General features: G+C 42.2%; 1 protein-coding gene across 1 annotated transcript in view; it reads right to left on the bottom strand.

Moving 5' to 3' along the window:
• Positions 1 to 961: 961 nt before the first annotated feature.
• The window catches only part of LOC124620158 (vesicular glutamate transporter 1), a 210413-nt gene continuing 197860 nt past the window's right edge, over positions 962 to 13514 (bottom strand). Inside the window, exon 12 of the mRNA XM_047146828.1 lies at positions 962 to 1444. Coding sequence (XP_047002784.1) covers positions 1253 to 1444 — 192 coding nt within the window. The 3' untranslated portion in view covers positions 962 to 1252. The remainder of the gene's footprint in view (positions 1445 to 13514) is intronic.

The raw sequence follows: 13514 nt of genomic DNA, 5'->3' as shown, positions 1-13514 counted from the left end.
GTGTTTATACGATAACTAAAAATTCAGGATTGTTTCTTATGCCCTTTACGATAAAATGGAGCCTCCAAAGCTAACAACAAACTCAGTATGTCTGTTCTTGCTGCACCCATCAGCAACGCAATGAAATTAATCATAAATTTTCGGAAAATGTGTTCTATCGATAGAAATAATGTTTTAATATCTAAACTACGTAATGCTTGAGCTCTTAGTGTCTCAGAAATATCAGCTAATTAGGTTATACTTAACGGTTTACCCCAGCAATATTTTGATACTCTACCGAAGCTTTAACAAGCCTGTCAGCTACAGGTAATAATCAGTTTTGTTTCTGTTTAAGAAATATTCGTGTAGAAATAAGGTTAACTGAATCTTTTTTGTTTGCAATAAGAGGAACTGCCTTTTTATTGAGAAAAAAGGGAAAGCGGAGGAATCATGACAGTTCGAAATGACATCTGAAAGCAACATAAAGTAGAATATGTCTAACTAAAATTCGATTAACATGTAGCAACCACAGAGAATCATGCGATTATGAGACAGCATACTATACGATAGTCTTCCCTATCCTAATAATCCATATTTACTCTACTGGTGCATTTCACATCATATAGCTGTAAACATTTTTTTCTCATAAAAACATTGTAGCAGTGGTAAGTTGTTAGATGGTGTAGGCCGTGTTACCAAGGATGGGTGATAAAATCGAGAGGAATTTGTTTATTTGTGCACGTATTCCGTGTTTGTACCAAAGGTTCAGTATTTGTAACTATACTGTTTATATAAATATTACTTTACGCAGCTGTGAAAAAAATTTACTTCTCGCCTCTCTTTTCCTATTTAAGGTACTGCAACTAAAGACAGGTTCACTGAATTTTTATTTACACGGACGATGTCTGAAGTACCACTTTCGATGTTCTAATATTGCTTTATTGCATATATATACTTACAAAGTAAACAAATTAATGTCAGATACAAATAAGTCACAGTAGAAACAGAATACTGCATTTCAGTCCCCACGCATTCAACTCTAACATTACATGCAAGAGCAAGATATCAAAGCACAAGTATTGCTTATTGCTCGATTATAGAATTGCTCTCCAAACAAAACATACTAACAACCGTCTTTTGTTCTTTATTAGTAATCACAAGAGATTGTGGATTTTCTTGGACGCTATTTTCTATCGCTATCACATTAAAAATCCCTCGCCAAATCAGGCCGCACGAACAGCGTAGGTGAAGAAAGTTGTGTAACTTTCTGCACTTAGAAACCGCTGTCTTTGTCCCCGTAGTTGTAGTAAGCGTCTCTGTTCTCTGGCTGCACGGGCTCGATGTGGTTGGAGAAAGGGGGCGGTTGTTGCGATGCTAGCGTCTGTTCCACTGCTCCGTAGTTGGGACCCCAGCTGGCAGACTGCGTCATGCTGTCGGTCGACATTTGCGTCGGAGGAGGAGGCCTCTATCGGCAGAAAACAGAATTATGCTGTGTAAGTAACAAGAACGTAATCAAGTGAATGCAAGTAACCATTATTACTACAAGGGATGTGTGTTCATTATTTCGTAAATTCATTGCAAAGAACAATGTTTGAAAAGTAATTTAATTACATGCTTAAAATTTGAGATGAAAACATATACATTTATTATTTATAGATAAGAAAGGCAGTGAATGAGATATTGTTAGTGGAATGGAATGCACTCGATTGACGTACTTGAAGAATCTGATCAGATTTTCCGCTTTTTGATGGTCGGAATCCTTGATCTTCATTAGATCGACACAGAACAATTTGTTGGGTTAACTACCTTAGTTATCTTGGTGGAAACACTGTTGTGAGCAGTCTTGAACACAAGTTGAATGCGTACAATATGCAATTGTATCATATATACAAAAAATGTTTCCATGGTCTCATGGTTCTCAGTCACAGAACACAATTAAATACTCTCGCCCTCAAAATTCACCTGTGTACTTGTCAATCTTGTCTCAGGATTTGTTCTTAGCCTTTTTTAGTTTCATATAAGCAGTAATGCAGGGCGATTCGGCTACCCCTATCGCTGGGTTTTATGCAGCCTGCAACACCTTCGAATACCTCACGCAAGAATTTTCATATTTTCTCGCTCGCTATGTGCAAACTATTAGTTCCGCTGAAGAAATGAACAGGACCGTTTTGTAGGAAATTTAATATAATTAAACTTTATATTTTGTACCGAGAGACATTTTTGCTGGAGGCCACTGTTTTCTATTTATTGACAAAAACGCGTTTGAAGGACACTTTTTAGGCTTTTATTGAATACTTCGAAAACTACAGCCTCCAGTGAAAACGCATCTCCATACAGAATTCGACTACATTGAAATTACTCCAAACGTCCTGTTCATTTTTACTGGAGGATTAATAGTTTATGCGTAGCGAGGGAGAGAGAGTGAAAATCTTGCGCGTGGTGTCTGTAGGTGTTGCGAGTTGTATTAAACCCAGCTTTAGGTGCAGGTAAATCACCCTGTACATTGTAGATGATTTTCACATGGTCTGTGTGCCAATCGCCTAGTACTCTTCAATATCTGATAGTTGTCCCAATTATACTGCATCAGTGGCAGTATACATCAATGTGTATACATCAATGAGTACTACACGCTGATGAGACAAAAGATTATGGTCCCCAAGTTAACTCCTTTGGGACGCAATATAGCAGCGACTCTGCGTGGTATAGATTCTAAAAGTTCTTGGTATGTTTCCAGAGCTAAGTGGCACCAGTCGTCTATGAAGAGCACAATTGTCGTAAATTACGGGTTGGTGGTTGGGGTCACGAAGCTGGTGACTGATATCAATTCAGTTGTATGAAGACTTGCACACAGGTTTAACGATCGTGAGAATTTGGTGGCCAAGACATCATCGTGAATTCTTGGATATTAATAAATGGTTTAAAGCCAATTCACTGACATTAAACTTCGAAAAGACGCACCTGTAAGAGGTTTCCACCCAGCATCTGCATAAAGTATCAAGAAGAGCAGATAGAAAAGGTTGACAGTCTTAAATTCCTGGGATTACAACTTGATAATAAATTCAGTTGGGAGGAGCACACCACAGAACTGCAGAAACGCCTTAACAAACCTGTATTTGCAATTCGAGTGTTAGCAGACATAGGCGACATAAAAATGAAAAAGCTTGCATACTTTGCCTACTTTCATACCATAATGTCATATGGTATAATATTTTGGGGTAACTCTTCAAGTCAACCAACAGTTTTCAGAGTCCAAAAGCGTGTAATACGTATTATTTGTGGAGTAAATTCACGGACGTCCTGTAGAAACCTCCTCAAAGGACTGGGTATACTAACTATTGCCTCTCAGTATATTTACTCCTTAATGAAATTTGTCCTAAATAATATATGTCTTTTTCCAACAAACAGCTCAGTTCATACGTACAATACCAGTAATAAAAATGATCTGCACAAAGACTTAAAAGGATTTACTTTAGTTCTAAAAGGGGTCCACTACTCAGGAACACTCATCTTCAATAATTTGCCACCAAACATAAAAAATTTAGTTACAAATAAGGATCAGTTTAAAAGGAGCCTGAAAGACTTACTAGTGGCCAACTCCTTCTACTCCATCGACGAATTTTTTAATAGAAACAAATGATGTATTGTATATATTCATACTATTAGTTTTGTTATTTCAGCTTCTTTTAAAAAAATTGACATGTTCCACATCCACGAGGGTCTCCTCAGCACGGATCTATGGAACGAAAAACTAATCTAATCTAATCAAAAGCATCATGCTTCTCAAACCACTGCAACCTCTCTCTGGCATTTTGACCCTGATAGTTAGCCTGCTAGAAGATGCCATTGTCATCGGGGAAGATATCAAGCATAAAGAGGATGCAGGTGGTCCGCAACAATCTTCACGTAGTCCACAGCTGTCATGGTGCTTTCATTTACTATAAAAAGTGGCATGGAACACCAGCTGAATGTCCCCCAAAGCGTAATACCGAAGCCACCGGCCAGCATCTGTAGTGAGGTGCAAGCATCGTGCAGCTGTTTGCCTGGCTGATGGCGTCTGTGGACACGACCATGGATTTGATCTAATAAGAAATGTAATTTATCTGATCAGACGACATGTTACCTTCAATCCGCGGTACAATCTCGATGATCACGTGCCCACTGCAAACGTAACTGAAGATGTGGCTTTGTCTACATGGAGACCAGTAGGTTTCGTCTGCTGCAGAGCAGCATCGTGAGTTGAACGATGTGCTCCGAAAGACCAGTGCCTGCTACAGCACTGTACTCTGCCTTCATCTACATCTACATCTACATCTATACTCCGCGAGCCACCTTACGGTGTGTGGCGGAGGGTACTTATTGTACCACTATCTGATTCCCCCTTCCCTGTTCCATTCACGAATTGTGCGTGGGAAGAACGACTGCTTGTAAGTCTCCGTATTTGCTCTAATTTCTCGGATCTTTTCGTTGTGATCATTACGCGAGATATATGTGGGCGGTAGTAATATGTTGCCCATCTCTTCCCGGAATGTGCTCTCTCGTAATTTCGATAATAAACCTCTCCGTATTGCGTAACGCCTTTCTTGAAGTGTCCGCCACTGGAGCTTGTTCAGCATCTCCGTAACGCTCTCGCGCTGACTAAATGTCCCCATGACGAATCGCGCTGCTTTTCGCTGGATCATGTCTATCTCTTCTATTAATCCAACCTGGTAAGGGTCCCATACTGATGAGCAATACTCAAGAATCGGACGAACAAGCGTTTTGTAAGCTACTTCTTTCGTCGATGAGTCACATTTTCTTAGAATTCTTCCTATGAATCTCAACCTGGCGCCTGCTTTTCCCACTATTTGTTTTATGTGATCATTCCACTTCAGATCGCTCCGGATAGTAACTCCTAAGTATTTTACGGTCGTTACCGCTTCCAATGATTTACCACCTATGGCATAATCGTACTGGAATGGATTTCTGCCCCTATGTATGCGCATTATATTACATTTATCTACGTTTAGGGAAAGCTGCCAGCTGTCGCACCATGCATTAATCCTCTGCAGGTCCTCCTGGAGTACGTACGAGTCTTCTGATGTTGCTACTTTCTTGTAGACAACCGTGTCATCTGCAAATAGCCTCACGGAGCTACCGATGTTGTCAACTAAGTCATTTATGTATATTGTAAACAATAAAGGTCCTATCACGCTTCCCTGCGGTACTCCCGAAATTACCTCTACATCTGCAGATTTTGAACCGTTAAGAATGACATGTTGTGTTCTTTCTTCTAGGAAATCCTGAATCCAATCACAAACCTGGTCCGATATTCCGTAAGCTCGTATTTTTTTCACTAAACGTAAGTGCGGAACCGTATCAAATGCCTTCCTGAAGTCCAGGAATACGGCATCAATCTGCTCGCCAGTGTCTACGGCACTTCAGATCCCAGCCTGTTCTGCTTTACAGAGGGAGCAGGCCCGCAACCGTCACGTTCTGTAGTGAGTCATGGACGACCAATACTTGTCGCCTACTTGCGGTTTCAGCGTCTTCGACCAGTTTCCATGGATTCTCAACACTATGGCACGCGAACAGCCGATTCACCGTTTCCGAGATGTTCGTTCCTTGGTGCCTGGTCATGACAATTTGCTCCTTGTCAAAGTCACTTACGTTAGTGAAATTCCCCATTTGCGGCCTGTATCATTGCCGGAGTAATTCTCTATTCGTCTCTGATTCGCTTTCATATTTTCCTCTTACGGCGTCACGTATCGACAACACCAACAACAGGCACCCAATGTCGTGGTGGGGGATTGTTTGACGTGTTGTGATTAGGACGTTCTACATATTCAACAGTTACCATAAAGATCATTACTGAACTCTTCTGTACTGTACATTGCAGTATCGTGTTTATCCATGTCTTCTCAGTTTTCATTATCTGGCCCTGTACACCTGATAGTGCCCTACAGCTGAGAGGGTCCAATCCTAAAGGAAAGGCCTGGGCGGGAACGAAGAAGAAATAATGGACGTAACTGAGGCTATCCCAGTCTATATCACATACCAGATATGCGCACTGCAATAGAGCCGAAAATATTGAGTTTACAAACCGAATGACCAAATCTTTAAGGAATCATATAAGGCACAGGGTGTTGTAAACCAAAACGTTCTGGCAGCAACGGGATCAGCGTCTTAAAACTTTTCTTCATGGTTCAGGCTCGCCGCGAATGAGTATACACCGCAGGTATGGTTCTTGACAATATTCTTGCACACACAGAAGTTGAGCTTGCACTTATTATGAGTATCTTACATTATGTAGACCACTAGATTTTTCCTTTGACATTGCATACACAATAGACCTCTTAAAGCACTATCTAGAAGATGAACAACATTACAAAAAGCTATTCCTTTCCAAACAGAAATTTTCACTCTGCAGTGGAGTGTGCATTGGTATGAAACTTCCTAGCAGATTAAAACTGTGTGGCGGATCGAGACTCTAAATCGAAACTTTTGTTTTTCGCCGGAAAGTGCTCTACCGACTGAGCTACCCTAATACGGCTCACAGCCCGTCCTCACAGATTTACTTCCGCCAGTAACTCGTCTCCAACCTTCCAAACTTCATAGAAGCTCTCCTGTGAAACTTACAAGACTAGCACTTATGGCAGAGAGGATACTGCGGAAAAAACTGTTTCTAATTGCATACTAGCGGCTACGTGATCTGCTTTCATAGAAGTGAGAGTTTTCTTTCTCATATATTAGCATCCTGAGTGTGTGCAAACTAGGGCAGCAAGTATTAGTTGCACTGTAAAGTAATAGCCGTGCTAACCATTAACATTTCCTCACTATGAGGACCAGAAGCGACTGCTTTAGACATGTACCTTAACTCACAGGACGACTGAATTTAGCATTGGATCGATACCATCTGACGCCCACAGACTGCTTCAGACGTGTATCTCTACTCACAGGGTGAACAAATTAGCACCGGTTCGATACCATCTGACGCCCAAAGTAAGGAGAAATGGTGGGATGTGAGTACAGCATGCATCTTATGAGGAAATGCATACTATGTTACAAGAGGACACCATTTAGGCATCTGGTGGAGCTACAATCATGTGAAAGATGTTTACATTGGGCGGAATGTGGTTCAGATGGTATGTCCACTACCATGTGCTACTGACTGAGCTACAGAAAGGCCTTCGCAGCCAGCCAAGTGATACGCTGGCCAGTTACCCGCGCATTTCACATCCTCACAAGAAACCTCTTTAGTGCGTGAACGCAAAATGCCAATGATGTTTACGGCATTCGATGCCCTATACGCTGTACACCATACAACCACAATATTGGGTGATAAGGGCAACAGGGGAGGCTGATTGGAGTTATCCAACGATAAGCACAGCACGAGGTCATGGAGTTTAGTTGAATTGCTTAGCCGGCCGAAGTGGCCGTGCGGTTCTAGGCGCTGCTGTCTGGAACCACGAGATCGCTGCGGTCGCTGGTTCGAATCCTGCCTCGGGCATGGATGTGTGTTATGTCCTTAGGTTAGTTAGGTTTAACTAGTTCTAAGTTCTAGGAGACTAAAGACCTCAGAAGTTGAGTCCCATAGTACTCAGAGCCATTTGAACCATTTTTTTGAGCTGCTTAATCGAGGAGTAACTCAAAACATTACTATAGTGCTGGTATCGTTGATACGAAGCAGAGCAATAGCAACAAGATATAAAGCAAACATTGCATTATATTTACAGTAACAGCTGGTGAAATTGAAATTTACCAGAGGGGAAACAAGGCATTCCGCAGAGAGAGAAAGAAGCTGCAGATGAAATATCAGCATTTCTGCAAGATGAGCCAGTAGAATGTGTGGTGTCGTATACGCTCGACTGTGCGGACAATGTACATGAGGAGTACAGTGATGACGACACGTGCTTCAAAAATGAAAGTGATATTGAAACAGATCTCGAGCCATGGAATTCATCATCCTTGTCGGACAGGGAGCCACAATACTCATTTCCAATGAAACGTAGTAAAGAACAAAAGGACAATCATTGTACATGGAGCGGGCTCTAAACATAATTACCTACGTGGAAGATCAGCCGCAGCATAGTAAAAAAAAGAAAAAAAATTATGAGCAGATTTCGAATACATATGCAGCAATATGAGCGTGTAATGCATAAGAAAAACTATGGATAGTCAAGGGAGGACAAGGTGCACCTGTTACAAAAACTAGCGTTTGCACGTTTCAAGGACGTGTTGAGCACATCAAATTGCGCGTGAGATAGATTACATTAATTTCAAGTGAAGCATTGGATGGTTGCACAACTTCGAACAGTGTTATAGAATTAGAATATCTAAGATAAGAAAATTTCAAGCAAAGCGTCAACCTGACGATGCGCAGCAAACTGCAGAATCGGCCCAAATATTTGTGGATAAAAGAAGCAAACTTACACCATAGCTCAGTAAGGAATTTGTTTTCAATCCAGACCAACAGGGATTTGAAGAGGAAATGCATATGAAAGGAATCCTGGAAGTTAGACGTACCAAGAGAGCTGTATGAAGATCAACTAAAATCAACGCCTTAACGCATTCGTATGCAATTATGCCGATTGTTAATCTGGACAGTAATTATCTGGAAAGTTATTTGCTGCAGTGTCGAAAAGTTAGAAGTGCTCCGTCTCCTACGATTCATTTTCGTGTACGAGATTTTGCAAGGGCAGTATGGGAATATTTACGTCACAGCAAGCTAAGAGGGAAAATGGGCGTAAGAGAACTACAAGTATGGTATGAGCACTGTTCTTGGCCAATAGCTGGTCAAAATAAGTTGCTTTCCCTTCATCCCTGGACTCCTTATTAAAATCTTGCTCCTTTGGAGCCAACTATTCTTCCCTAAAAAGTGTTTGGAATTGCAGTTCATGTGGTGTCACCGCCAGACACCACACTTGCTAGGTGGTAGCTTAAATCGGCCGCGGTCCATTTAGTACATGTCGGACCCGCGTGTCGCCACTGTGAGATCGCAGACCGAGCGCCACCACAAGGGAGGTCTCGAGATACGGAATAGCTCTCGCCCCAGTTGTACGACGACTTTGCTAGCGACTACACTGACGAAGCCTTTCTCTCATTTGCCGAGAGAGTTAGAATAGCCTTCAGCTAAGTCCATGGCTACGACCTAGCAAGGCGCCATTAGCCTTACATAGTTTGAAAGTTATCATATGAAATGTCTCATCAAGAACGTTGTAAACCAATGAGGAATTAAAAGATAAGTATTCGAGGAGCTGCATACTTTTCTTGCTACCATTCACTACTTATGCTGTTACAGAAGTCACTCCAGTCGGCGTGCGTGTACGCGTGCCTTTCTTTCGGCTACCCGTCACTGTGGACTGGCTGCCTTGTCAGTCCATTACAGTTCATACCAACTGGAACCACTGGACAAGTTCAGCCTCTGGAGGTTCGTTTTCTCCGTGCCTATACATTATCGCGGTATTTGCAGCTACGGATTAAAGGATAGACCGTTTCACTCTAAACTGCACGGCAGACTGATTCGCATTCGGTAGCGTCACATTGTAACAGTTCTCATCACTCCGTTGCACCAATATTATTCTATACGCACTCTTTAAGAGTGGACACCAAGCTGAACTTCCTGCACTGTTTGTAACTCCCAAGGAGTTCGCCTTCGATCTCGATGGTGCAAACCTTGATCACTGTTACACACCATTTTTTTTTTTGGTATTCGTGGTGCAAGTTAATGGTTCGTTTGGAATATTTCTTGAATGTCGACGTTGTCCATTTGGTGAAGTGTAATGCACGCATCCAGTAGAAGATTGATGTCTGCACGTCCCGGATACTCATTTGCTGTCGCCCTCCTCATACAAATGGCGAGTCAGTAGCAGCTAATATTTTTTATGTCGTAATTATTTACATTAAAAGCAACGGTGGTAACATTAAGAGTGCAACGGGAATTCCACTGTTAAATGCAGAGGAGAGAGCAGATAGGTGTAAAGAATACATTGAAAGCCTCTATGAGGGTGAAGATTTGTCTGATGTGATAGAAGAAGAAACAGGAGTCGATTTAGAAGAGATAGGGGATCCAGTATTAGAATCGGAATTTAAAAGAGCTTTGGAGGACTTACGGCCACATGAGGCAGAAGGGATAGATAACATTCCATCAGAATTTCTAAAATCATTGGGGGAAGTGGCAACAAAACGACTATTCACGTTGGTGTGTAGAATATGTGAGTCTGGCGACATACCATCTGACTTTCGGAAAAGCATCACCCACACAATTCCGACGACGGCAAGAGCTGACATGTGCTAGATTATCGCACAATCAGCTTAACAGCTCATGCATCGAATCTGCTTACAAGAATAATATACAGAAGAATGGAAAAGAAAATTGAGAATGCGCTAGGTGACGATCAGTTTGGCTTTAGGAAAAGTAAAGGGACGAGAGAGGCAATTCTGACGTTACAGCTAATAATGGAAGCAGGGCTAAAGAAAAAGCAAGACACTTTCATAGGATTTGTCGACCTGGAAAAAGCCTTCGACGATATAAAATGGTGCAAGCTGTTCGAGATTCTGAAAAAAGTACGGGTAAGCTATAGGGAGAGACGGGTCATATATGATATGTACATCAACCAAGAGGGAATAATAAGAGTGGACGATCAAGAACGATGCGCTCGTATTAAGAAGGGTGTAAGACAAAGCTGTAGCCTTTCGCCCCTACTCTTCAATCTGTACATCGAGGAAGCAATGATGGAAATAAAAGAAAGGTTCAGGAGTGGAATTAAAATACAAGGTGAAAGGATATCAATGATACGATTCGCTGATGACATTGCTATCCTGAGTTAAAGTGAAGAAGAATTAAATGATCTGCTGAACGGAATGAACAGTTTAATGAGTACACAGTGTGGTTTGAGAGTAAATCGGAGAAAGACGAAGGTAATGAGAAGTAGTAGAAATGAGAACAGCGAGAAACTTAACATCAGGATTGAAGGTCACGAAGTCAATGAAGTTAAGGAATTCTGCTACCTAGGCAGTAAAATAACCAATGACGGACGGAGCAAGGAGGACATCAAAAGCAGACTCACTATGGCAAAAAAGGCATTTCTGGCCAAGAGAAGTCTACTAATATCAAATACCGGCCTTAATTTGAGGAAGAAATTTCTGAGGATGTACGTCTGGAGTACAGCATTGTACGGTAGTGAAACATGGACTGTGGGAAAACCGGAACAGAAGAGAATCGAAGCATTTGAGATGTGGTGCTATAGACGAATGTTGAAAATTAGGTGGACTGATATGGTAAGGAATGCGGCGGTTCTACGCAGAATCGGAGAGGAAAGGAATATGTGGAAAACACTGATAAGGAGAAGGGACAGGATGATAGGACATCTGCTAAGACATGGGGGAATGACTTCCATGCTACTAGAGGGAGCTGTAGAGGGCAAAAACTGTAGAGGAAGACAGAGATTGGAATACGTCAAGCAAATAATTGAGGACGTAGGTTGCAAGCGCTACTCTGAGATGAAGAGATTAGCACAGGAAAGGAATTCGTGGCGGGCCGCATCAAAACATTCAGTAGAATGATGACAAAAAAAAATTGTCATAAAACATCTACATTTACATACACATACTGCGCAGGCCGCCATATGGTGCATGGCGGAGGGTACCTTGTGCCACTGCTAGTCATTCCCTTTCTGTCCCGCTCGCAAATGGGGGAAAAGAGAAACGACTCTCTATGTGCCTTCAAAGGAGCTCTATCATGTCTTCGTAATCCTTCCCGAAATGTGCGTCGGTGGTAGTAGAAACATACAGCAGTTAGCCGTAAATGCGGGTTCTCCAAATTCTCTTGGCACTGTAAGTATGCAGACTGAATCATCGAATGAAAATTTGTACCAAGAGCGGGGTTCTAACTGACGTCTCCTGCTCACTAGGCAGATGTGCTAATACTATGCCGCCCTGGCAAAGTGGCTTCGCATTCCTACCAAGCAGTGTGAAAAGCGACTCTGCCAGGGTGTCGTAGTATTAGCACATCTGCCTAGTGGGCAGGAGACCTGGGTTCGAACCCTGGCGTTGGTACAAAATTTCGTTCGACGCCTCAGCCAGCATGTATACATTATAGATGTTTCAGGCTTGAAAAAGTCTCTGGAACCAAATAGTTTCATTGCTCAATACTGTTTCACGAAAAGAACAGTGTCTTCACTCCAGAGATTCTTAATAAAATTCATGCAGCAGGTCGGAAGTAATCGAGTGCTGATCAAAACTACATGTAACAAATCTAGCAGCCCATTTCTCTATTGCTTTAATGTCTTCCTTTAATCCGAACTGATGGGGATCCCATAAACACGAGCAGTATTCAAGAATGGGTAGCACTAGTGTTCTATACAGGTCTCCTTTAGACATGAACTATACTTTCCCGAAATTCTCCCAGTTCGCTTTCTTACTAGGTTCTTATATTCGCGTTACATTTCACATCGCTGTGCAACTTAACTTGCAGATATTTAATCGATGTGCCGTGTCAAGCAGCATACCTAATGCTGCACATTATGGGACTGTTTTTCCTAATCATCTGCATTAACTTACATTTTTCTACATTGAGAGCAAGCTGCCATTCATCACACCAACCAGAAATTTTGTGTAACTCATACTGTACCCTCCTGCAATCACTGAGCGACGATGCCTTCCCGTACACCACAGCATCATCAGCAAAAAGCCGCAGACTACTCCTCCTGTCTGTCAGATGATTGATGTATACAGAGACTGACAGTGGTCCTACCATACTACTGTGGGGTACTCCTGACGATACCCTTGTCTCGCCATCCATTACAAGGTACTGGATTCTATTACTTAAGAAGTGTTAGAGTGACTCATACATCTGGGGGCCCATTCCATATGCTATGATCTTCGTTATCAATCTGCAGTGGCGCACCGTGTCAAACGATTTCCGGAAATCAACGGAAATGGAACGTGCTTGTTGGCCTTCACCAGTGGTCGGCAGGATATCTTACGAGAAAAGGTCGGATGCTTCCTAAGCCAGTGCCGATTTCCAAACAGAAGCTTTCCTGTCTCAAGGAAGTTTGCAGCATTCAAACTTAAAATATAATCATGAATACTATGGCAAACCGATGTTCAGGTTATTGCTCTGCAATTTTGCAGGTCCTTTCTTTTACGCTTCTTATACAGGGCTATTACAAATGATTGAAGCGATTTCATAAATTCACTGTAGCTCCATTGATTGACATATGGTCACGACACACTACAGATACGTAGAAAAACTCATAAAGTTTTGTTCGGCTGAAGCCGCACTTCCGGTTTCCGCCACCAGAGCGCTCGAGAGCGCAGTGAGACAAAATGACGACAGGAGCCGAGAAAGCGTATGTCGTGCTTGAAATGCACTCACATCAGTCAAACAGTGCAACGACACTTCAGGACGAAGTTCAACAAAGATCCACCAACTGCCAACTCCATTCGGCGATGGTATGCGCAGTTTAAAGCTTCTGGATGCCTCTGTAAGGGGAAATCAACGGGTCGGCCTGCAGTGAGCGAAGAAACGGTTGAACGCGTGCGGGCAAGTTTCACAC

Source organism: Schistocerca americana, chromosome 6, assembly GCF_021461395.2.
Source record: "Schistocerca americana isolate TAMUIC-IGC-003095 chromosome 6, iqSchAmer2.1, whole genome shotgun sequence".
Taxonomy (NCBI): domain Eukaryota; kingdom Metazoa; phylum Arthropoda; class Insecta; order Orthoptera; family Acrididae; genus Schistocerca; species Schistocerca americana.
Note: the sequence above shows the minus strand (reverse complement) of the source record. Positions and strands in the feature narration are given on the sequence as shown.